General features: G+C 31.9%; 1 protein-coding gene across 6 annotated transcripts; it reads left to right on the forward strand.

Moving 5' to 3' along the window:
- Positions 1 to 588: 588 nt before the first annotated feature.
- LOC145325045 (peflin-like) lies at positions 589 to 23657 on the forward strand. Of its 6 annotated transcripts, none has more exons than XR_013881387.1 (9): positions 589 to 684; positions 4480 to 5503; positions 7070 to 7161; positions 10771 to 10848; positions 13752 to 13817; positions 19038 to 19109; positions 22200 to 22259; positions 22568 to 23010; positions 23287 to 23657. XR_013881387.1 is itself a non-coding variant. In XM_080167850.1 (8 exons), the coding sequence occupies exons 2-8, from the start codon at positions 5220 to 5222 to the stop codon at positions 22657 to 22659; spliced, it is 744 nt and encodes a 247-aa protein (XP_080023976.1). In that variant the 5' UTR covers positions 589 to 684; positions 4480 to 5219; the 3' UTR covers positions 22660 to 23657. The 6 variants fall into 6 exon arrangements, 3 of the variants coding, with proteins under 3 accessions (XP_080023976.1, XP_080023995.1, XP_080024007.1); XR_013881388.1 differs by having other exon boundaries at positions 23351 to 23657; XR_013881390.1 differs by lacking the exons at positions 10771 to 10848; positions 13752 to 13817 and adding an exon at positions 8987 to 9130.
- Positions 23658 to 25312: the final 1655 nt, after the last annotated feature.

Raw genomic sequence — 25312 nt, forward strand, 5'->3', positions numbered from 1 at the left:
AATTATTATAGTAAAACACTAGAGGGGGAAGGGGTTAAATAACTGCAAGTCCCCATCCCAAGGACCTTGTGCCGACTCTTAATTGGGTCTTTGAAAATCAACCATTAGTGTCGTGTCGGGAACATTAACACAGCCAAGCAGCAGAAAATAATTTGCTAGTAGATGTAAAAGGTCCTTTGAAAAGAGGGGGAAGGTAGTTATCTGTATATAAATCTAAACTATAGATATATTTTAGAATTCAAGAATTAAAATTTTATTTAATAGCCTAATCCTTTGGGGATGGTGGACCTATCTTCCCCATCCAAAACCATCCTATAACATTATAAGATGTATCTCATTAAAAGAATAATCGCTGCAGCGGTTAGCAAAATCTTTGTTAGTACACTTGAAATATGAAGAGTCTTTAGGGAGAAGATTGATTGAAGAGGACAGAAAAACGCCCCAAATAAATAAAAAGACGTGCATAGATATTCACTGACGAAAATTAAACTAAATTGAGCCAAAGATTTTATAGATATTTTTCTTTAGATTAAATTATCCTCTGATTTATAATCTTTCTTTTTCAGATAAATAATTAAAATGATTTATATTTGTTGAATGGAACGGACACCAACAGAATGCCCTCTCTCCCAAATGTTGTCCTTCCTTTAAAGTTTACAAGGCTTTTACTCCCACTATCTACAGGTGTACTTGCACTGCCGCTTATAACTCATCCGCATGGTGTTTCATATGCGCAATATGTCAAATAGCAAATGTTTATGAGTAGAAAGAAGTTAGAAAAAGGCAGTTTTGTTTGTCATACTTTTTATACGCTTTTTTAGATTTTTTTTATGTGTTACGTGTATGCGGAAGTGCCTGCACACCCTATCAAATACTATACATATCTGTCTGTCTGGCTGCTAGCAAGCAAGAGCAATAATATTTTTTAGGGTCAATAACTCATTCAACCCTTTACTTTTTGGACGATTCCATTTCATGACATATACAAAAAAGGAAGGTTAATCCAACCTTCCTCTAAAATGAAAGGGTTAAAACGCCCCAAAAAAGTGTGAGTGTACTTTGAATGGGACTAGTAAATGTTCAGGGTCACCGTAGTTGTACTTTATGAATATAGAGCAAGATATTGGATAGCCTGATATCTAGTTGCCGAATGTGTACGCAGTTTCCTGAGTGTTTCCTCATCCTAGCTCAATATTTACTACTAGCTAAAAAAGCTTCAAACTTCAAAAAAAAAAAAAAAAAATTTAAAAAATTCAAATTTATAATGTATATTGTATAAATCGTTTACACATTCAAATTTTGATTTTTTTAAGGGAAGTTTGAAGATTTGTAGCTAGTAGTAAATATTGAGCGAGGATGAGGAAACACCCAGGAAACTGCGTACACTTTCGGCAACTAGATATCAGGCTATCAGATATTGTATAGTGTAAGGAAGGTGGAAGGTGAGTATATATCCAATGTCAAGGCTATATCAAGAATAAAAATTATGTGTGTGTACTTAGTTTACTTAATCAGGGACAATACAGAGAGGGGAGAACACAAGGTTAATAAAGTACAAGGTCAAATTAGTTTTATTATCATTTATAAGGAGGTTTCTGATTATTCATATTTCTTTGCAATTGCTTATTAGTTTGTGAACTTCATATTTAAATTTAAATAATTCAACAAGGATGACAACGTAAGTAAATAGCGAAAAACCCGTAACGTGTAGGGGAGGTTTCGGGTTCGAGTGTTGAACACACGGCGTCATGCTTGAGAAGTTTAAAATTGTACATACTGCGCTGCCAAGCCAAACGCCTGTCATCAATAGTAAGAGTAGAGGGAATACCTTAGCCCATAAACCGTCGCAACTCATTGCTATGCACAGTTAGGACTTCCAGACAATGGTCGTGTAATTAAAAGGTTGATTGTCTATATTACTATTACTATTAATAGGGGGAATGGACGCTTTGCACCGCAATTTTAAAGTGAATCTCAAATAAACATTTTTAAAATCTAAAAACAGCACATAATCCTATAAAATCTTAATTTTTAAATTGTGAATAGCATACATGACAAACTGGCGGATAATTTGATTTACAGAGTAGCTTTGCTACCAAAAAATGAAAAAAAATACCAATGATTGCTGAGCGTTATAAGCGGACGGACGGAGAGACATAGTTTAAATATATTTGCTTCTGACTAAATATTTTTTTTAAGTACATCCTAGGCTAGGGACACTGGGACAGTTAATCAGTAGTTATAAAATGGGGCGCGGAAATCTGTTTTCTCGATCCCCTATAAACTTTTGGTGGTGCAGTGCCTGTGGCACCTCAAACTTGGGATAAATTATTGGGATGGGGGTTTTCCTGAGATTTTTAAAGGCCACTAAAGGCGTAGTCGCTATCCTATCTATAATACAAAGTAGAACGATGTCTGTGTGACTGTTTATTTGTTTGTAGCGAAGGATCTCGCTAACCGCTAAACCGATTGGGTTCTCCTTTACAGGGTAGCTTCTCATAGGTCCCGGGAAGGTTTATAACTATTTTCTTGGGGGGTGGGACAACCCCAACCCACCCAAAAAATTAAAAATACCCTCCCCCCCCAAAAAAAATATCTTCTTAAAACTAAAATTAAAATAATGGGGTCGACTAACTCCTTCCCCCCATGAAAAAAAAATTCCTCCCCCCCCCTAAAGAAATTTTTTTTTATTTATTTTTTTATATCTAAATTATGAAAAATTGGTTTGATCAAACCTCTAGAGGCAAAGCCCCTAGAGGCTAGGGGCGAAGCCGCTAGTCTATCTTACAAAGTAGAACGATGTTTGTCTGTTTGTAATGAAGGAACTCGCTAACCGCTGAACCGACCGGTTTCTTCATTACCAGGTAGCTTCTCATAGGTCTCGGGAAGGTTTATAACTATTTTCTTGGGGGTGGGACACCCCCTAGCCCCTCACCCACCAATTTTTTTTTCTTTTTAAACTAAAATCAAAATAGTGGGGTCGAATACCCCCCCTCAAAAAAAAAAAAATTCTACTTAATTTTCTTTTAAATCTAAAATACGAAAAATTAGCTTGATTAAACCTTTGGGGCAAAGTCCCTAGATGCTATGGGCGAAACCGCTAGTTAAATATACAGTATTATATACCTTTACAAACACAACTTATTTTTTTTCTCGGGATATTTGTCTTAAACTTAAGATTTTTATCACTACTGCACCGATCGAGTTCTCCATTTTAGAGAAACTTCAGATAGGTTCTGTGGTAGTTTTCGGCTATTGTAATTTTAGATTTAAGTCTTGGGGTGGTTTTAGGCTAATTTTACTGGCATACACTTTACCTTTGAGAACAGCCCTAGAGTCTAGGGGCGCAGTCATACACTCCACTGTAGGTAGTATTAGTTTGTCTGAAGCTTAAGGTGTTGGTAACCGCTGAGCCGACAACGTTGGGGTTTTTATGGTCCTCCAGTGGTTTTAAGCTTTTTTCTTGGAGGGGTGGGACCATTCCCCTCCCCCTGAAAAAAGGGGTAAATTGCAAAATAATGCTTCTTCTCAATCAATCTTTGGTTGGAGAGAAGCCAACACAAAATAAAGTAGAAAGTTTTTTTTTAGTTTGAAGCTTATGATTTCTTAAACTATTAAGTTATCCTTTTTAGGGATTCTTCACATAGGATAGTTTTAGGCTTGTGCATTTTGGATTTAAGCATTTGAATGGCTTTTATTTAAATGGCTCATTAACTTACAGAGCTAGGGGCGAAGCAAGCTAGTAATCTATATGTAGTGTATAATCTTTAAGTCCTTTTTAGTTTTTATTTGTAAAGTTTTTATATTTGCATTATGTGCTTTAACAAACCTTTTAGATTAATCCTTAACTTCTACAAATCTATTCTCTAAATCTGTAAACTGTATAAATACCTAATGATGATTTCAATTATTATGCAGAAAAAATTTATTAATATTTGATCATTTTCAATGACATGTTACACTTGGTATCTGTATAAGCCTAGGACATAAATATTTAATATTTAATGCATACCATGATATCATAAAAGAATAACTATTCCACGGAAAAGTTCATACCCATACAAATGTAATTGTAAATTGTCTAGCACATACTTTTTACATTTTTTGTACGATTTACCAAAAATTACACCAAAATAAAACTGAAGTCTACATTTGTCGTCTTTCCTATGGATAAACTTGAAAAGGTGTAAGTAACAAATTTCTCTGTAATATCTAAATTGTGTATTTGCCTTCAAGCAATATACACCACACACACACACAAACACACAGGACAGGACCTCCAAACATTAAAGTCCTAATGTGAACCTGAGGCCTGAAGCCAAACGGCCCACCACCACACCAGGATCTATTTATCCATCCTTTCTCTCTCTCAGTTATGCGAGTTTGAAAATCTGGGTAGCATTGCCAAACCAAATCCTGTGTGGTGTGTTGTCTGCTACAACAAATATAAACAAAATTACTCATGTTATATTTATTAAGAAAGAAGAGAAGGAAAAGAAGGAGGATAAATATATATACATACACCCATACACAGAGGGGTAAGATGGAGCTGATTGATTGGAAAAAGAGGGCGTGTGTCTTTATACAAATAGTACATATATATACTAATATTTATATGCAATGATTTCTGTGTGTGAGTGAATCATACCAATTGTTGTTGAGTAATATATTCATCAAGTGTGATAACAGAATATTATACGTTGTTCTACGTGTGTTATAGATAAAAGAACGTATACCATGTTTATGACGAAATTTTAAAAAATCACCTATGCTTATTCAGTTTGACGTCATTCTTGTTTGATCCAGTTTTTTGTATATCTTAGTATTTTGTGTTGCAAAATATGGGATGTTATTTGATAGATGATACTTTACCTTTTAGTTAATTCAAGGCTTTTGTGTAGAATAGAGTTATTAAAAGTAGTCTAGAATAAATAAATACCATTAAAATCTAGTTTTAGTTTAGTATTTTAATACTGCTGTATAAAGTTAATAAATAATAAGTGATTTTTTACAAGTTCTTATCTTTATTATTTTATTTATGTCACTAAATTAATCATAGCATACATACGTTCATACCCAAGGAATTTCTAGAAGTGTTTATTTAAAGTCACATTTTGTAAAGATAAAACTGTTTTCTGTTATCTTTAGTTTGTGATAAATATTATTAGTTTTTTATAATTTTGTGTTTAGTTAAGCTTGGTTATCATTATATTGTTAATATGAACTCCAGAACAGGAAAAATGTCCGGCTATCCCGGTGCTCCTCCGTCCGGCTACGGCGCCCCACAGGGTTACCCAGGTGCGCCCCCCTCATCCGGCTATCCGGGTGCCCCGCCTCAGGGTGGTGGCTACCCCGGAGCTGGCGGATATGGTGGTGCCCCGCCCCAACAGCACGGTGGCTATGGCGGCGGCCAGCCTGGGGGCGGGTATCCTGGCGGCGGATATGGCCAGCCTGGTGTGGATCCACAGGTGGCCCAGTGGTTCAATGCTGTCGACACTGACAGGTATACAAATTATTATTTATTTTTATGTCATATTAAAAAAAATACAGACAACTATACTTACGTACATATTGAATTGAAATATAGTAAAGATGCTTTGTTAGTCGTGGATAAACTGTTCATGGGGGGGGGGGGGGGAATATACATAGATCCCGTAAAACAAAGTCCAGTAAATTTATATGATACATCATCAGTGAGAAAAATTAAAAATTACCCAGGTATATAGAATCATATATTCCTGGAAACATATATTAAGAAGTTTCTATTTGACTTTTAACTTTGCAAAGCATGTGTGAAATTGATAAAACAGTGACAAAATGCGTCAATTTAAAGTTCAAAAAAGGTTTTGTTCTTAATTTCAGTTTAACTACCTACCTAGTACATACCTATTTATGGAAAGTTTCATGCTATGTATGAATTTTTATCTGTATATAATGCTTCTAGTACACTACGGTATATCCCTAATTATTTCATTCTAGATAATTCTAAATATTATCAAGTAAATTTAAAGTTTTTAAAAATGTTAGGTATTCTTTGACACAAGTGTTAGTTAAAAGATAATAGTTAGGTATGGAAACACTTGTTTATCTAGTTGTTACCTAAATTAGAATTTTATTTGTTGATTAAATAATTTCTATCAGCCATTAAGATTATTAAAAGTCAATATTTAATCTACTTATAGATGTAGGTAATATTATTACTTGTATCTTACACTAGATTTTTATGTTCTCTGATGAAGTAAAACACACAGCGGGCTGAAATAACCGATATCCCCGCTTCCATTCCCTTTATCCCATCCCCTCATACTGGATGAACGAACTGACCAATAAATGAGATCCATGTTAGCAAGCAAAATTGACTGCAATTTGTATATAATATGATATCATAATATCCAAGTTTTCTGCATTACTTATCTGCTTGGAGGAGACTGTAACGCAAAATTTAATCTCTTTCTGGATATCTCTTTTTAAAAGCGAAGCTTTTCCATAATTAGGGTCGGTCCGTCAGTACGTCTGAGATGGATAGCTTTTTTCGTTAATTTAGGCATGTTAGAATTGTCCTATCGATTTCAAACTTTGCATGGTGATTCCTGTAGTAGTTAGGTACGATTTAGAAAGCGTAGCAACTCTATAATCATTATCAGAATGTCCGTACGTCCATTTTGAATACATTGATGTTTCTACTATTTAACAACAAAGGGGGAGGTCATTTTCTAGTAAATTCCGTAAAGGTGTGTAAAGGTGTGTGTGTTATAAGGCCTAAAAATAAGGTGCTCCCTATTGTTCTATTCAATAGGGAATACAAATATATAGAGCACCTTATCGTTCTACTACTATTTTTAGGCCTTATAACACACACACCTTTACGGAATTTACTAGAAAATGACCTCCCCCTTTTTATGTGATATAGGTAATTATCCGATTGATCTGATTTTTGGTATATTGATTCCTGGGACAACAAAGTACAATGTTATAAGCGAAGCAACTCTATAATCAAGTCCTAAAAATGTAAGTATGTCCATAAACATTATCCTTGTTTTATTAAAAATATAATGTCCCCAATATACAGGAGTGGACAAATAGACGCGAAAGAGCTACAGAGGGCCCTGGTCAATGGAAACTGGAGCAACTTCAGCGAGGAGGCTTGCAGGATGATGATCGGTAATGTAACAAACCATATGCACATATAAAGCTTTTTTATAATAATATTGCACCATATATATTTATATATCAATGATATTTTTTCCATTGTTTGCTTTTATAGAAGAGAAAATGATAAGTAAACACTAAACAAGGATGATAACATCATCAAGTAACGAAGCAAAGAAATCAAGTATTATATAATCCATAGCAGTAAAGCAGGGATCAGAATAAGACAATGGATGATAAATTGATGTCCTCCCCTTTGCGGATAAATAGAATTACGCCTTCTGCAGATCCAAATTACCGGTTGAAAAGTTTGGACACATCTCATTCAAATTAGTAGATGTAGATCTTAAAAAAAATCCAATATTTTTTTTAACAGAAGCTGAGTTAATAGCACATTTTCGTTCATATTCAATGCGTTCTCTAATCTAGATAGCATTACAGACGAACGGTTTGACAATAAAGTTATACGGGATGCTCTAAAGTAAAAGGAAGAACGGCTAATTAAAGTTATATAAAAGCTTCGTTTCTAAATAAAGAATGGGCGATTAGGCCCAGCAGGGGGTGTATTTACGTCTGCAAAGTATATTAATACACCATACAGAAAAATATTTACTTTCCACTTTACCTGTTTTTTGTTATTTTCTCTTCTATAAAAAGTATAAAAGTGTATACCTACAGTTTTAAGTACGATTAAACTAGGAAAAAATACAAAAAAATTCTGTAATTTTTCTTGGAATCAATTTTTATGCCTGGTAAACAGAAATACTTTACAATTTTGTATAGGAATCAACTAATGTTTCAAATGATATATACACAAAAAGGCTGATGGTAGGTAGGTAATGAAAAACTCCATTATTTTTTGAATGGATATTTTTTATGTGTACATTGTATTATTACAGCAAAGAAGGAGTTTTATCAGAATTTGTTTAGAATTTAAGGCAATTTAATTAGAATTGTGTCTAGTCAAGTATAAAATCGAATTAGTTGTAATGAAGTAGAATTCGTCACCTACATGACGGGTGAACGTTACAAATATATAAAGAAACAAAACTAAAAAAACATGTTTTGATAGAATTCCTTGAATTTATGTACCTATTTGCATTTTGATAGAGGGGGAAATGGGATTTAAAATGTAGAAATAAATGAAATGTTTATACGAGATCAAAGATAGTAAGAAATTTAATTATAAAGGGACAGTACAACCTCTTGAAATCCACATAAAGGAAGTAGCACAATGTGGAACTTTGTAAAAATTAGGGGGTGATAATTGTCAAGCAATAACAAAGAAAATGGTGGTTTCCGGTATTTCCGTTGTAGTTTCTTCATAGTTCCACTGTGTACTAATTTATATTAAACTAGCGGCTACGCACCTAGAAGCCCCTAGGGGCACTCAAGAAAAGAAAAAGTAAAACTAAATATTTTTGGGGGGGTTAGGGAACTTAGGGCTATTTTTTATTTTGAATGAGGAGATAACCTCCCCCAAGATGGTTAAAAACCTTCCCCGGACTTATAATAAGCTTCACTTTAAGGGAAAACCATATCAATTAAGCGGTTAGCAAGATCCTTTGCTACTGACGAAAAAGCTTACTTCTTTATATAATAGGACTAGTGTGGAAATATTTAATTTAATAAATTTTCTTTAGGTTGGCTTTAAGAAGTTATTTTGGTATACATCTTTTTATAATCCACTAAAACTGGGATACATGTACTTCCTAAAAATGTGCAAAAACTGAAAATTCAAATAGGTACATAAATTTGTAGTTTGACCAGCACCATGCTTAGCATCGTGCGCGCGTGCGCGCAAACATTTAATCTTTTTTTATTTTGCCATAACTAGATATGTTTGATCTGGACCGGTCTGGAAGCATAAACATGCACGAGTTTGCCTCCCTCTACAAGTATATTAACGATTGGAAATCGTTGTTCGAGAGAATTGATCGAGATAGGTCGGGGTATATCGAGGAAGAAGAACTTAGACAGGGTAATTTTATGATGTGTGTTTGTGTCGAAAAAAATGCGCGAATTTGAATCAAAGGTATCTGAACTATACTAATTTCACTTGTTTGCAGTTATATTTTTATAACTTTTCTAGCCTTGTATAAGTAAGAATGTACCTATTCCTATTTATTTGAGATGATACATTACACATTTATCTTCTACACTCCAATAAGCATCAAAAGATAGGGATCTGGAATCTCAAGAAAAAATATTCAATATTTTACTTCTATGTCTGGGGTTGCAAATTTGAGTCCTTTTCGAAAATAGCCTTAAATCAACATTTGATTTTTATAAAGCCTTACAGAAAATCACAAGTTCTTCAATAACCCCATTCCTTAGATTTTTTTGTTAATAACATAAAACTTTACAGTTCTTTTTTATAAGAGAAAAAAATTTTCTTATGAATTATCCTTTTCATTTTTAAGATATAGATATATATTAAATTTATCTTGTTCTTGGTAAGGCAAGGTATCCGTATTGGGGATTCAGTTTCCTATTTCAATTAGGCGCCCAGAATGGATTACAGTCTATCTCACCCATATTCACTTCAATACAATAATGTAATACAACATTACTTATTTCTTTTTACAAGGATACATCTTTTTTGGATCAAGTCTGATGTATGAAGAAAGGGAAAAAGACTGCCGCAAAGCCTACATTCACACATTATTAGAACTTTACAAAAAAAAATTAATAAATGATTTCTAAAACTAGGCCAAGACACTACATGCGGGGGGAGTGTCTGTACGTACATCATTAAAATATTTCATTTTCTGGTGTTTTATACAAAAGTGCGTCTTATGCACAATTGTTTGTTGGTTGTTTCCAATTTTTTGTAGGACTTATTTAATCTGTTCTAATGTGGTAATACGACAACCAGACGGACAGGCAGTTTACAGAGTTGCTACGCTGTGACTTATCATAACAAACCCACTGCACTAATCTTATTATATCACCATCTATCTCATGACCGATGTTGACCCCGCTATCTAGCGGTCAAACTGGCCTGCCTAAATGTGGGGAGGGACTCAAACATGCAGCTATCACGCGCCCCTCACGCGATTATACAACCGGGAGGCGCTGCCTCCCCTTTTACCACCGCTGCCCCCACAGCCTGTCTACCGCCGGGAGCTAAGCCCTAGCGTCCCACACCCCCTTCAAACCTAACCATTGTTATAATCTGTTGTATATATATAGTAAACATTGCTTGTAAATATTATTCAGTTAAATATATAATTTCTGTATGACTAAATCCTGCTAGTTTGTTTTGGTAGAATAATTCAAGGCTAGGGCTCGTTGAACTCGAACTCGTTACCCTGTGGGCCGAGAACGCTCGGCTTACCATACTAATGTAGGCTGTTTTTCCGCCGCGCCGTTTTGTGGTTAGCAGCTTTTTAGTCATTGAAAAAAAATTTCCTTACAATTTTTATATTTAATGAAAGGACTTTTTTCAAAGATACAAGGCTAGAAATATTTTATCTTCAATTTTATCTTAAGATTTGAATAAAAATTTTACATATTAGTATTTTTCAGATACCTCAGATTTTAATTAGCGCATTTAACACACACACAAACATGCATCCTTGCTATTTTCTACCCCTTGTACTTACTATTCAAGTTTAGACATGTTTGATGCAAACAGAAGCGGAACAATTGACGTCCAAGAGTTTTCTCAATTGTATTCCTACATCAACACATGGAAGGAAAAAATGCTCCCAATCTTTTTTTCTCTTGTCTCGTATACCTATTGATTTTTTAACCTTCCTTTTCAATTATCAATTTACATCTGCATGGAGATTTAATTAAACTTTTATAAATTTTTAAATTATCTTCATATTTTTTTTCAAAATTCAGCTTCTTGTAAAATAAGAATTTTATTACATTTTTATTACAGTTAAATTTTTCTACACATTTATTAAAGTATCTTTTAAATAAAACATTTATTATTTTTAACTTAAAATTAATGACAAAAGACGGATTTATCAACAATAGACAAATTGACACAAATAATGAATAAATGGTCATGAAATTCACCTACTAAAATATTAGGTAAAACTTAATGTAAATTGCTTAACTACTGGTGAAAGTTTTCCATTCCAATACTTGAAATAATTTTCAGAGTGCCTTGAAGGATTAAACTCAAATACATAAATTATCATTCTAATTTCTATTTACATATATATATATGAATTGAGTATCAGGAGAAAGCCAGGAATACAGGGATAGGACAAGGAATTTTTAATACCGGATGTCCGGCATAAGAAATTAGCCGGATATCCGGTATCTGGTCAAAAAAGTATCCGGCCCAACTCCGATCTCAACACTACCAAGCTACCAACACTCAAAAGGGCAAAATTCCATCATATTTGTAGGGGAAAGATTAATTTATCGTTGATTACCCCTGTGAAAAAAAGAGGAGACTCCTGTTTATTTATTTCATATATAAATGCATCGCATGAAATCCTAAGTGCACAATTTTTATATTTGCACACCCAACATACACATATTTACATGTTCCTCTGCACTACAAACCTCCTCCACCCCATCAAAGGGAACTATCCATGAACGAGAGCAAGTGATTCTAAGCACCTTCCAGCATTGATCCATAGTATTTTTTTAGTGAATATACTAGGTTTATGTTAAATATTTGGTTTATCAACTAAAAAGTTGGGTTTTACTATGGTTTTATATGCAAAAAACTTTGAAATCTAAATAGTTTTTTTGATGCAATATCATCAAATGCCTTGTCGAGTTCAAAGGACAAAATTAAATAACACGACAGAAAAGCATCAAATGCTGTAAATTACGAAAGTACTTTATTTAAACTGTTTACAATATTACAAGTACGTTACCCCCCCCCCCCTTTTTTCTAAATATACATTTTAATAAATAATATACTGTTGTGTCAAAGCTTTTAAAAAATAATTTGAACTCATCAAAACAGTTGATGAGATTGCATCAAAAAATGCTTTACTTTTTAAAGTTTTTTTTCATATAAAACCATTGTGAAACCTAACTTTTTAGTCGATAAACCAAATATGAAACATAGACCAAGTATATTCACTAAAAAAATATTATGGATCAATGCTAGGAGGTGCTTAGAATCACTTGCTCTCGTTCATGGAAAGTTCCTTTTCCCACAAATTAGGGCAACAAAAATGAACCCGAGTATTCCCCCATGTCTTCATGTTGATCAAGTTTCATATCATATATTTTTTTTGTTTTAGTGCAGCCACTCTATAACTAAAGAGTGTCTGTCTGTACATAAAAGTGAACTACCTATGTAAATATTGGCCTATAAACATAATCATACTAAAAGGGTTAAATTTTCATATTCCGATAATTTTTTTCAAGCTCATTAGGTATTAATTGGACTTAAAATGACATTACATTTCACTACCTACTGATATTACATTTAAAATATTACTAGCCTAGAATGCTGCGCTTTTAATGTACTTAATTGCTCTTGCTCTCCTTTTTTGCAGGAATCTAAAGAGATAAGACAACGGACGATAAATAAAATTGATTCTGATTCCCACATATAAAGTTTCGAACCAATAAACCACAATGCAATAAAAGTATTCAAAGTTTTAAAGCCATGTCAAGAGGTTATAAAACTTTGGGTACCATTTTAATGTCTCCACCCTCTTTGCATTTTTTGTTAAAATTTATTTCAACCAGATTACTTGAACTTCACTGAGTTTATTTTTGTTGCCCTAGTTATTATTCCATTTTCATGTTTCATATTTTCCTTTGAAGTCATAATGTTGAAAAAAAAATTCCATTTCTAGCACATTATGCGATATTTTAAGAAACAAGGACGACAAAATAAATAAAAGCGATACTCAGCAAATCATTAGCCAGCACTAAAAAGGCAGAGTGTTATTTAGAATTCGATTAAAGTTGCTTCATTATATTATTATGCCTAAATGAAATAGAAATCATTTTCAAGATATTTATGTCAAGATTTAAAGTTAAAATATCAAATTAAAAACGATGTATGAAAAATTAAGTCGATAGGACAATTTTAACATGCCTCAATCAACAGTCAGAACAATACATAACAGATGTATACCTACCCTAAATTGTGCAAAGCTTTGCTTTTAATATTGCTATTATTTCTTTTGATGTGATAAAAATCACGGATTTTCTAATGTATTTAAAATCATGTTTTCATGTTTTTTTTAAGAAAACAGTATCGATTATGAAAATACATTTTTAAAAACATGTTTCTAAATAAAAAGAAAAATTTATAAAATATCAATATAGAATATGATTAAAATGAACATATGGACGTATTACTGATAACATAGAGAATATTCACTTTTATAAATTACATAAAAGTCACCTAAGATAAATTTTGTTGTATGAAAATAAGGTCATAAATTAGTTCTAAATGCATCGAGATCGAGGGAACCGCTCTTGTACATAAAGTGAACACAAACACAAAACTTTCTTTTCCTTGTACATTTCGTTATTTTTTTTTTTTGGCTTTTTTTGCATTAAACAGAATGAGTTTTTTACAATTTTATAAGGCTGCCCTTTTGGCTTTGAAGGTTCTTTTTTTGTATGTCAAATGAATTAAGATTGGGTCCTTTTTGACTAGCGTGAATTTGAGAATCAAGATGGGGATAGATCTGGCGTGATCGACCAGGCTGAGTTTACCAGAGGTGATTTATTTTCCTACCTGCACCCACACACACATACACACACAAAATATCAGCTTACACTAAATACACACACTCACACAGACACTTGAAAGCATGCACTAATAAAGCTTTTCTAACCAACCAACACTTGTACACAATTTTCTGCCTGAAATATTATTCCTTATTTTATATTCTGCATACTTGAACTTCCTTTCATCCAGTTTTCTTGGGATTGTATGGATATCTCTTACATTACTAAGCAACACAATTTATTTTATTGGTAGCACACATAGAATACAGCTGACTTTTGTGCGTGCATTTGTTAAGTAAAACTGATTTTTGTTGTTGAACTTTAAAGAATGCACTTTAAAAAATTTACTGTTATTTTAAATGTTCAGTTTTTTTTCAACTGCTTTAGTTTCAGATTTAAGCATGCTGATATGCTTTCAACAAAAAAGTTAATTAAGGTTTCTGAAAGCTTTATTGTGTTATGAAGAAAGTTTATTCATAAACTTAGTCTATCAGTTATAAGCATAAACAAAAATCCTGCATCTACCTTTTCAACAAAGTTTGTTTACTTTTATAATTTATCATCATTACATAACTTTTACAATTTTCCCAAACTTTATATAATTCAATTAATGAGTCAGATATTTTATGAATCACAATTAGTCTGTTATGGCATATTTTCATGTTTTTTTTTTGTCTTGGTGTTTAAACCTTTAAAGTCGCTGCTATTGTTGGTTGGAATATTCCTTTTTAAAGTGTGGTGTGTTATTAGTTTTAGAATATATAGGTAATAAGAGTGAAAAATTATTTATTGCAATAATTAGGAGGGTTTTTTAGTTCTATTTTTAAATGACTATAACAATGTTTTATAACTGAAGTTTAGATTAACTTTTACTAGGTATTTTTAGATTTTGTAAATCAAAAGTATTTTGGAGGTTTTTTTTAGGAACCTAGTGTAATTTCTATAGACCTTTTACATGTGTAGATTTTTTTTGTATATAGATTCATCTTGACATATTAGATAGAAATAGGGTAAACTACAACGTTATATAGATTATATTAATGTACTAACAACATAAAAAACATAATTAGAAGGATAAGAATTATAAAGCATGGTTTTCGTAGCAAAAATAACTTAAAAACATTTAGTTATAGTTTTTAATTAGATTCTTGTTAATGTTGAAATTCAGGGATGGAGGGGACATTGGGCTGTTTATTATACTTGTCCCCAAAGTTTTATAATAACGTTTTTTATTCGATGGCTTAACAACTTTGGGGACTTTTATTTAATTTTTATTGACTGGTTAATTAAGTTGAGTGTACAAACGTTTCAACCACAAATTGTAATATGCCGAAGTGTTGATTTTGTGTGTCATCATTGGGGATGTGCATCAATTTATCGGCCATTGTCTTATCCCTTTAGATCCCTGATTTAAATTGATGTTATAAGGGGGGGGGGGGTTAATGCAACCATCTCGTAATCAGTGATTAAATGGCACTTAAAATTCGAATTTCGATCTGAACTTTAGCATGAGTAATCCTTGGTAGGTCTATTTTCCCTAAATCGAACAAAAAAGTTGGAAAAGTAACGGCTGGCGGCTCAGCCGTTTAGCCGTTTTTTTTGCCCATTTTCAGGGTAAATTCATCATAAATTACGTAAAAATCATCTTTTTAAAACATATTTTCAGTTTAATTCATGTTGAATGAAAGTAATAACCATTTTTAAAACTTCTAGTACCAAAAGCTACCGTCTAAAACCGTTTGATAGCGTTTTGGAGTGGAAAAGAGTATTATGTGGAGGTAGGTTTCGTGACTAATTTGCAATATAGAAATCCAAAAAATGGCAAAACGGCTGAGCCGCCAGCCGTTAGCCGTTACTTTTCCAACTTTTTGTTCGATTTAGGGAAAATAGACCTACCAAGGACTACTCATGCAAAAGTTCAGTTCGAAATTCGAATTCTAAGTGCTATTTAATCACTGATTACGAGATGGTTGCATTAAAAAACCCCCCATTTACTTTCAAATTTTTACTTTATTTTCTGTTTAATATAATTATTAAATAGGTATTTTTTTATGATAATCAGACATATTTTCTATATTCATATGTGTATTCCTCCTTTGTGTGTCCTGTGTATTTAGACATGTTATTTTCTTGGTCGTGACATGTTTTTTTCTATTCACTCTTTTGTTCATTTTTAAAAGCGACGCATTTCTATAATTAGGGTAGATCCGTCCTTACGTCTGTAACGGTCACCTCTTTTTGTTAATTTCAACGAGTTAGAATTGTCCCATCGATTTCAAACTTGGCATGCTGATTCCTAAAACAGTTAGGTACGACTTAGAAAGCGTAGCAACTCTTTAATCGTTACCAGAAAGTCCGTACGTCCATTTAAAACAAGCAGATTTTTTCCCTTTTTTGACAACAAATTTAATATTGTGTCTTTGATCAGTTCTGCAACAAATTTACTTAAGATTTTGTATAGACTTAGAATTAAGTTTATTAAGTTCTGACACTCTACAAGTGTTAATGTTCGCTTGTCCTTCCATTTCAGAGCTTCGCTTTTATGGATGTTGTCATCCTTGTTGTATAGAATTTTGTATTACAGACATTCTTTGATTTGGCTTATGTTATTGCTTACTCGCAAAAAAGGTTTTTATCTCAATGATTACAAAGAAAAACTGCTTCAAGATACATTTTTTTTTAATATTATTCAAAATATTTGTTAGAATCTGTAACTAAACTTTTGTTCATTAGTACCATTCTGTTTATTTATTTTTAATGTTGTTTTGATTCAAAAAAGTTCTGTTGAAGACAGCTCGCGTGTTTCACAACGCATGTATTTTGTACTTACTACAGTATTTTCTAGATTTTAGATGTTCTTTTTTAGTCTAGGTATTAGATTTGGTAATAATATAACTTTTATTTTATCATTATGGAGGGGTAAAGGAAAGAGAAAAAAAGATATTAATTACCCTTTCCCCCCAAAAAATAAACATTCTGCAATTAAAACTATTGGAATGTTATTTTGAATTATATTGCCTTTATTCTGAGCTTTCCTTACCTCCACTTTAACAAATTTAAGCACCTAAGTAGAAATTAACTTTTGGGTAGAAAAATGTATTGAAGTATACTTAGTAGGTAGTCTAGTTTAAACGATGTAAGGTGTCCTAAAAAGCATATTCAGAAATAATACAAGAACTAATATTATTTTTTAATGATCAAAACTTTTATCCATTTATTAGTGTAGAATAAATGTTTTTTTTTTCATCTAAATATTTATATATTTCTAAAATCTGCATGCATATGTTTGTTGATGTTTATTTGTATTTTTGTCAACAAAAACTTGTTATATTGTTTGGAACTGATCTGCTTCTGCTTGCATCGAACTAATTGTGTTCTAACTTTATCGTTAAAAACTTTAGGTACAATCTTTGAAAAATATTTTCCATTTTAAAAATATTTTCTTTTTGTTCTTACATTTCTATATTGCACTACCGCACCGCCTAAGTATAGTGTCCATTTTATAGGAAAAACTGTCGACCATAAAAAAATATGAATTTCTTTATGAAAGCCTAAATCTGTAGAATGATGAATGAAACTTTACCTTGAAGATAAATAATTCACTGACTGATCATGATTAATGTTCCTCCCTCCTTCAATCCATTTTCATTTTTAAAAGCGAAGTTTTTCTATAATTAGGATCGGTACGTCCGTTACGGTTAGCTCTTTTCGTTAATTTAAACAGGTTAGAATGTAATTTCGATTTTAAACTTTGCATGATGTGATTCCTATAACAGTTAGGTACAACTTAAAAAGCGTAGCAACTCTATAATCGTTACCAGAAAGTCCATATGTCCATTTTAAACATTTTTACTTTTTTAACAACAAATTTTCATGTAATATAATTATCCGATTGTTCTGATTTTTGGTATACTGATTCCCGGGCCAAAAAAGTACAATATTATAAGCGAAGCAACTCTACAATCAAATCCTAAAAATGTCAGTACGTCCATAAACATTATCATGTATCAAGCAGTTTTTCAGCAAATATAGGTACTTACAATTTGCTTCGACTCTCATACATTTATATTCTGATTATTCAGTTTTGCAAGTGTTAATGTCCGTTTGTCCTACCGTTTCAGAGCTTCGCTTTTATGGATGTTGCCATCCTTGTTATGTATGGGAAGAACAAAAAGGTTTGATGTGGCATTCAAAGCAAAATTTTACAGCCCAGTTTTCAAAATTGAATAGGTACATTATTCCTGTCATTCAATTTTCATAAGAAAAACGCTGCAATATCTCTTAGGATTAAATTAAGAGGAAAGGGATTGCTCCATGAAGAGAACCTAAGAATCGATAAGTTTTGTTAATTCGCATAGCTACCCTAAAAACTTGTTTTAGATTCTTGTTTTTTTTTTGTAAAAATATGCAAAGACAAAAATATTTCAAATGTACCTTATTGAAAAGATACGTTTAAAATTGAGGATTCTTAAACCTTTGAGTTCTAATTTACATCAAAGAATTTCTTAGATTAAATCAAAAACGAAAAATGATCATCACAGATTAGAGATCTTTTATTTAAATCCTCTTTTGAAACTATCTGTCCTATTATTTTTTTCTTTTAAAAATTAAGTTTCTTTCTAAAAAATACCCACAGTGCCTTATCCTAATTTACTAATCCGATTCTCACGCTCAAATTGATGAGAAGATCTGGCAAACTTTAACATTTCTCATTCTAAAGTTTGTTTAAAAGATTCCAGTTGAGAATTAAGTATTTGTGAGTGTATTATTGATAGTGAACAATCTTCAATTGAGAGTTTTGTAGCTTTTGTCTATCATATAAGGGAATAGTAGGAATATTACGTAATGTTGTGAGCAAGCTTCCAGTCAAATGCGCATATTTTGTCTAACTGTTCTTAATATTGACCAAACGTATAGTATAATTAAACGCATATTTAATAACAGTTTGACCTAATAAGCGCATTTGACTGAATCTTACTCACAACTTTACGGAATTTGGCGAAAGCTACTATTCCCTTTGTAAAATATGCAGCTTGCTTTAAAGAAAAATATAGAAATGCCTACTTTTTTCACAAAAAAAAATTTATTTACAGCTGAATTATTTTGTAAATAAAGAATTATTATCTTATCTGAATAGAACTGAAATAACATAACTGGATATTTCTTATTACCACTAGTTAAATAATGTATAATTTATATTTATATTTTAGCTCTAGAACAGATGGGATATAGATTCAGTCCCACATTCATTTCAAACCTTCTGGCCAAGTATGATCCTAGAGGTAACCTTTTTTTATCAGTAAATAGGAAATTATAGGTAGACAGCAATCCTATCATATTATAAAAAAGTAAGTTTTTTCTTTTGTCTGAAGATTAAGATTTCAAGAACTACTGAACAATTTGGGTTCTCTATTTTAAGTAAGCTTTACATAGATTCTGTGGTGGTTTTAGTTCTTTTTTTTATGAGATTGAAGTCTTTGGATGGTTTGAAGCTATTTTTCTAGCCCCTCTCTGCCTCTTCAAATACAGAGCCTCTAGATGCTAGGGGCGTTGCCGCTAGTAAGACAACAAACAATCAACAATTCTTATTAAGGAGAAGAAAGCATTATGAGAATATTTGTTGATCCTTCCCTCCATAGGTATGACAAGATGTGCCTCAATTATAAAGAGCACTTGATTAAATAAAAGGGGGGAGGGGTTAATGCGACCATCTCGTAATCAGTGATTAAATGGTACTTAGAATTCGAATTTCGATCTGAAATTTTGCATGAATAATCCTTGGTAGGTCTAGTTTCCCTAAATCGAACAAAAAGTTGGAAAAGTAACGGTTAACGGCTGGCAGCTCAGCCGTTTTGCCAATTTTGCCAATCTTAAGAGCATATTAGTCATGAAACCTATCTCCACATAATCATTTTTTTCGCTCAAAAACCTTACCAAACAGTTATAGCCGATAGCTGTTGGTACTAGAAATTTAAAAAATGGTTATTGCTATCATTAAACATGAATTAATCCAAAAATATGTTTTAAAAGTTTATTCCTACGTAATTAATGATGAATTTGCCCTGAAAATAGGCAAAAAACGGCTGAGCCGCCAGCCGTTACTTTTCCAACTTTTTGTTCGATTTAGAGAAAATAGACCTACCACAGATTACTCATAAAAAATTCAGATCGAAATTCGAATTTTAAGTGCCATTTAATCATTGATTACGAGATGGTTGCATTTGTAACAGAAAAAAATTGCTTTTAAAGAGGAAATTCTGATGAAGATATAAGTATTGAAATCTGTTATTTTTAAATCAATCAAATGCTTTGTTAAAGTCGTGAATCAATAATCTTTGTCTTAATAAATACTTAAAACTTAGAAAACCATAGGTTTCAGAGGGTAAGAAATAATTCCCCCACCTGATATAAAGTTATATTTTGTTTTCATAACTAATGTTAAAGAAAACTGTAGGTAACACAGATGCATACATAAACTTTGCAAGAGGTAAATTGGCGCTTTAACACACTTTAGCTTGTCGAGCACTGTTCCCCATCCCCCCCCATCATTTATATTTGGAATTAGAAATAAAGGGGGGGGGGGACTTGTTTGTTTTTTTACGTTAGTTTGGTACTAGTACTAGTCCTGCTGGGTTATGGCACTGCAGGGTTAGGGCCTTAGGTATAGTACCTACCCTTTATTTTAATTATTTTAAAAATTAAAATGGGGGGTTATCAGTTCTTAGGAGGCATTTATTGTGAAAGCATTGAGAAATCAAATAATTTTTTTATTCAGATGCATCATCTTGTGCTTTTACGTGATTTTCCTATTCAACCATTGGCTGCTTGCACAACAATAATATTATTTGGAAATTTAATCAAAATCTTTTCCAGGAAAAATAGTTCAATATTAGATATGGGAATTTTTTTTGAGTCCTAATAACTTAGATAATATTTTCAATCATAATAACTTAGATAGGTAATACTTTCAATAAATGTCATTTTTTCTCTAGAAACCACCTTGATAAAATATGATAATATGAAAATTTTTCAAAAAAGAGTAGGTACCTACCTATATTTAAGTTTTTATTTTTATTTTTCATATAGGTAATTTAAAGGTTTTAATTTGTGGAGCTAAAAATCATTGGTTTTAAATAAACATTTTGTACGGGGGGGGGGGGGGTGGTTCTTTGTATCCTTATGATAAGTAACAGGATGTGTGTTTGTCTGTACCGAAGGATCTCGCTAACAGCTGAACCGATCGGGTTCTCCTTAATAGGGTAGATTCTCATAGGTCCCTGGAAGGTTTATAGCTATTCTGGGGGAGGGTACCACTATCCTCCCCAGATAAATCGCTAAAATTAATAAAAATAAAAAAACACGGTAATTTTTGGAACTTAGCTAAAAACATAACTAGCAAAATCTAGCGGCGAATATAATATTTTTGGTAAATAGATGATTTTCACACAGATTTTCTACTGCAGTTCACGGTAAAATATTGCTTGTAACGAATATTGCCAAAAATCTATGAATTTTAAAGGCTGCTATTTTACGTTTCCTAAGAGGCCTCTAGGGATGTAGCCGCTAGTAAGAAATATTGTATTTATTTGTAAATTTTCTTGTTTTTAATTAAACTTAAACACTATAGAATCATTTGTTAAATGTTGGAACGAGATAATAAAATAGCGTGTTTTTGTTTACATAAAAGCTGGATTAGAATTCTTATTGCATTGGAGTGGAGGATGTTTTTATAAATATATGTCTGTGTAAGCATTTAGTATTGTGTTTTTTTTTGTGTGTGTGTGTGTGTATGTGTGTGTGGACAAAAGGAGATGAATGTAAACAATCTGGAAGTGAGAGGGAACAATATTTGTCCAAGCTTATCAGGGGTAGAGCAATAGGATGACTCAAATTCCTGTAAGACATATTGGTTGAAAAGTTTAGACATGCTAGTGTGAACCAAACAATAAAGATTTCAGGAGGATGGTGCCATATCCTCTACCAAATAGTCTTAAAAACTAGGATTGGACCGGATATCTGTCAAACATTCGAAATCCGGCAAATTACCAGATATCCGGCATTAAAAATCAGCCGGATATCCGGTATTCGGCCGGATATTGAAAATGGCCGGATATCCGGCCCAACCCTATTAAAAACATTATTCCAGAAGGGAAATTTCATGAAAATCAGACCAGAACTGCTTGAGAGATAATAAGTTTCATCCGGACAGACAGACATCGCTCTTCTTTGTATTTTAGTTATACGATTCTGATGTTTTCCACGGCTTATAATCCCATCTCTTTGTTCCTGAATCTTATACAATCCAGATAAAAAAAACAACATATAAACTTTGGAGAAACTTATAGAATTAATATTTTTTTTATTTTTTAAAGGACGCCGCCTCACTTTGGACAATTTCATTGTTTCCAATGTTCAGATCAAGAGACTTACAGGTGACACTTATGTTGAAATATTTCATTAATAAAAATTACGTACACTTAGTACCTATAGCTCAGAAAAATTAATATTAGTAGGTATATAAATCTGATATATTTAAAAAAAATACATACAAATAGCATAGGTATGTCTCATTTTAGTGATAAAAAACAAGAAGAAAGTAGATGCAGTTATTTTTATTCAATTAAATTCAATATTTTGATCGAACCTTCTTAGTAATATTTAAACTTTAATTCAACAAACCTATTTAAAATAAGTATACGGTTTAACTTTATCGTCGTTGAATAAAAAATTACATTTTCAGATTCATTCCGATCCCGCGACAAGGAGATGCGAGGCACCGCTACTCTGGCCTACGAAGACTTTATTGGTATCGCTATGGGGGCACACAAGTAACTTGACAACAACCAGCTGTCACAGCAACAATGTTAACTATGGATGGATACAGCTGCCATCATGTGCCTTCCAACAGCTTTAATCAGCAGCTGCTTCGAAAGAAAAAGTACACTATTTATGCAAGTTAAAATTATAGTGATATATCTAAAAATTATTATGTGTATTTTTTTTCTCACCCAAACTGGCGGCTGCTATGCATAAAATGTATTCCATCTTGCAAGCCCAGTGCATAGTGTTAACCTATCACACATAAAAAATCCACGAACTTGAAGGTTTTGGGTCGCAGAGTAAAACAACAACATCAAACTTTTTCAATTTTCTTGTCTTGTTTAATTTATGCAAAATTTAAAAGTGCATTATAAAGCCACAATCTTAACCATAAAAAAACTTTTGGTTTTTGATTTTTTAAAACTTTCTATTTTGCTTTATTAGAAAGGCACTCACAGATGTTCTTAAATATTAAGGGATGAAAAAAAATATATATATAAAAATCTGGAGACATTTACCGTTCTTTTTACATCGAAATGCATTTTACCTTATCTTTCCTAAAATTTATTTAAATTGGTTTTGATAAAACAATTTAGTTAATGATTTTGCATTTTTGGACAAAGTACGTTGAATTTTGAGATGCATTAACTAACAAGAATGAAAATTGAAATATCTTCCTCCTCTTTTTATATTTATCATGTAGACATGTAGTTTATCAATTTTAAATCTATAATGCAATTGTTATGATGTATAATTGTATTGGTTAGTATAGGTATGTCTTTAATGTAAAAAGCAACTTTTTTGAACGAACACTTTCCCATCTGATCTTTATAAACCCCATGGTATCACCCCCCTCAATGCACAATTTTTGAAACCCTATTCTGTGCCAATGATAATCAAGACTTTACAATCAAAACCACATTTTTTCCAAAAGTGTCACATTTTAAAAGAAATTTTAATAACCCACTTGCTGCACTTAGGTATATTACAACAATAGTGTCAAAATGGTAGTTGCACGAAGTGCATTTAAACTTAGCGAACTTAGCGAACTGCATATTTTTTCTGTTTAATAGTTTAAACTACATATATAGGGCATATATTTGAAAGAATTTCAATTTTCTACCAGGTAAATTTAAAAATATCATGACTGAAAAATCATACTTTTTTGACATATGCAACAAAAATGGCTGTCCTGTTTTCACAAAAACAGCATGATGACTATTCTGGTGGTGCCTTATTGATTGCTATTTATTGTAATACAAAATTATATGTTATATAATATTATTGTAACTTATGCTTGCAATCAAACCTGCTAAATGCACTTCATGCAACTATCCCTTTCATAAAGATAAAAACACAATCATAGAATGGAAAAGTTCAAAGTGTGAATGATAAAATTCAAGTTTTAAGCATTTTTCTAAAAGTTTAGGTAAATATTTATTACTTTATTTACGTCGGTGATTTTAGTTCTTTTTTGTGATTTTGCTGTGTTATGTTACATGTTTTTTTTTATATTGTTATTGATATTTAAATTTTTAATGAATTTTAACTATTTGTTTGATAATGTGAAAGCTTTTGTCTTATGTAATTCTAATTATGAAAATTAGCTTTAATGAGCCCAAGCACATTTTAAAATCAATTTCAAGTGATTATTTGTACTTAATAAAATGGATAACAAAAAAAATATTTTTTTATTTATATTACTAAAAATTAAACCCTTAAATTATATTTGAATCAATTTTAATTATTACCTAATGATTTTTTTTGTGTCGGTTATGAAGTTTTTAGTACTACAAAAATAGTCGAACCATAATGACAATGTTTTTGTACAGGTATGAAATTCTTTTTACATTTGAAGGTGTCTTTCTTTTAGAGGTCTTCTAAACAAGTTTTTAAGAAGACTTTATACCTACCTACTTATAAAGCTACAACTATCTTGTTTTTGAAGGGTGGCAGAACAAAATTGCTATCATAGATAATTGAATTTTTTCTAGAAATAAGGCAAGCGAAATAAACCTAAAATGATATTTGGGAGGCAGATAAATGGTCTTATTTATTACGAATCGTTGTCAACCAAAATCACGAAGACATCAGCAGAAATTGTTAAATATTTTTAAAAAATTAATTCAAGTTATTGGTTAGAGCTGACAGAGGGACATAGTCGCAAATGTATTACAAAATAATATTTATTTCTAATATAATTTCTGTTTCCATCAAGCTGTATTTAATTCTTATTAATTTTTATGTTTGATGGATTTTTTCAAAAGGCTTAAAAACTGCTCTGGATCAATTTTAAACTATTTTGAAAACTTTGGAACGTTCGTTCCAGCCGTTTGCAAGATGTTACCGGACACAAAAACATGAAACTAACTATTTAGTAATGATTATTTGCTAAAAAGATTTAAAAACAGATAGTCATGTTATAGCGTCATTTTATGTGGTTGCTATAGAGTATAGACACAATCATGTATTTTTATCTAGGATACAGGGAGAGGAAGATTATAGACACAATCACGTATTTTTATCTAGGATACAGGGATAGGAAGATTGCAGGAATAAGGTATGTGCCCACATCGATTTGTGCTTATACCAACAACGAAATTAATTCGGAAAAAAACTCACGAAACCTAAACGTAATTTTCAGCTGTCGTTGGGGGTCAAAACT

This window comes from Acartia tonsa, chromosome 1 (genome assembly GCF_053477335.1).
Source record: "Acartia tonsa isolate MP-2025a chromosome 1, ASM5347733v1, whole genome shotgun sequence".
Lineage (NCBI taxonomy): Eukaryota > Metazoa > Arthropoda > Copepoda > Calanoida > Acartiidae > Acartia > Acartia tonsa.

What these genes read in the sequence shown, in the direction of transcription:
- LOC145325045 (XM_080167869.1), top strand. Translation starts at nt 5,220, where the DNA reads ATGAACTCCAGAACAGGAAAAATGTCCGGCTATCCCGGTGCTCCTCCG. An exon ending in GGAAGAAGAACTTAGACAGG is followed by an intron (nt 9,131 to 19,037) that starts GTAATTTTATGA and finishes TTTATATTTTAG; the next exon opens with CTCTAGAACAGATGGGATAT. An exon ending in TCAGATCAAGAGACTTACAG is followed by an intron (nt 22,260 to 22,567) that starts GTGACACTTATG and finishes TTACATTTTCAG; the next exon opens with ATTCATTCCGATCCCGCGAC.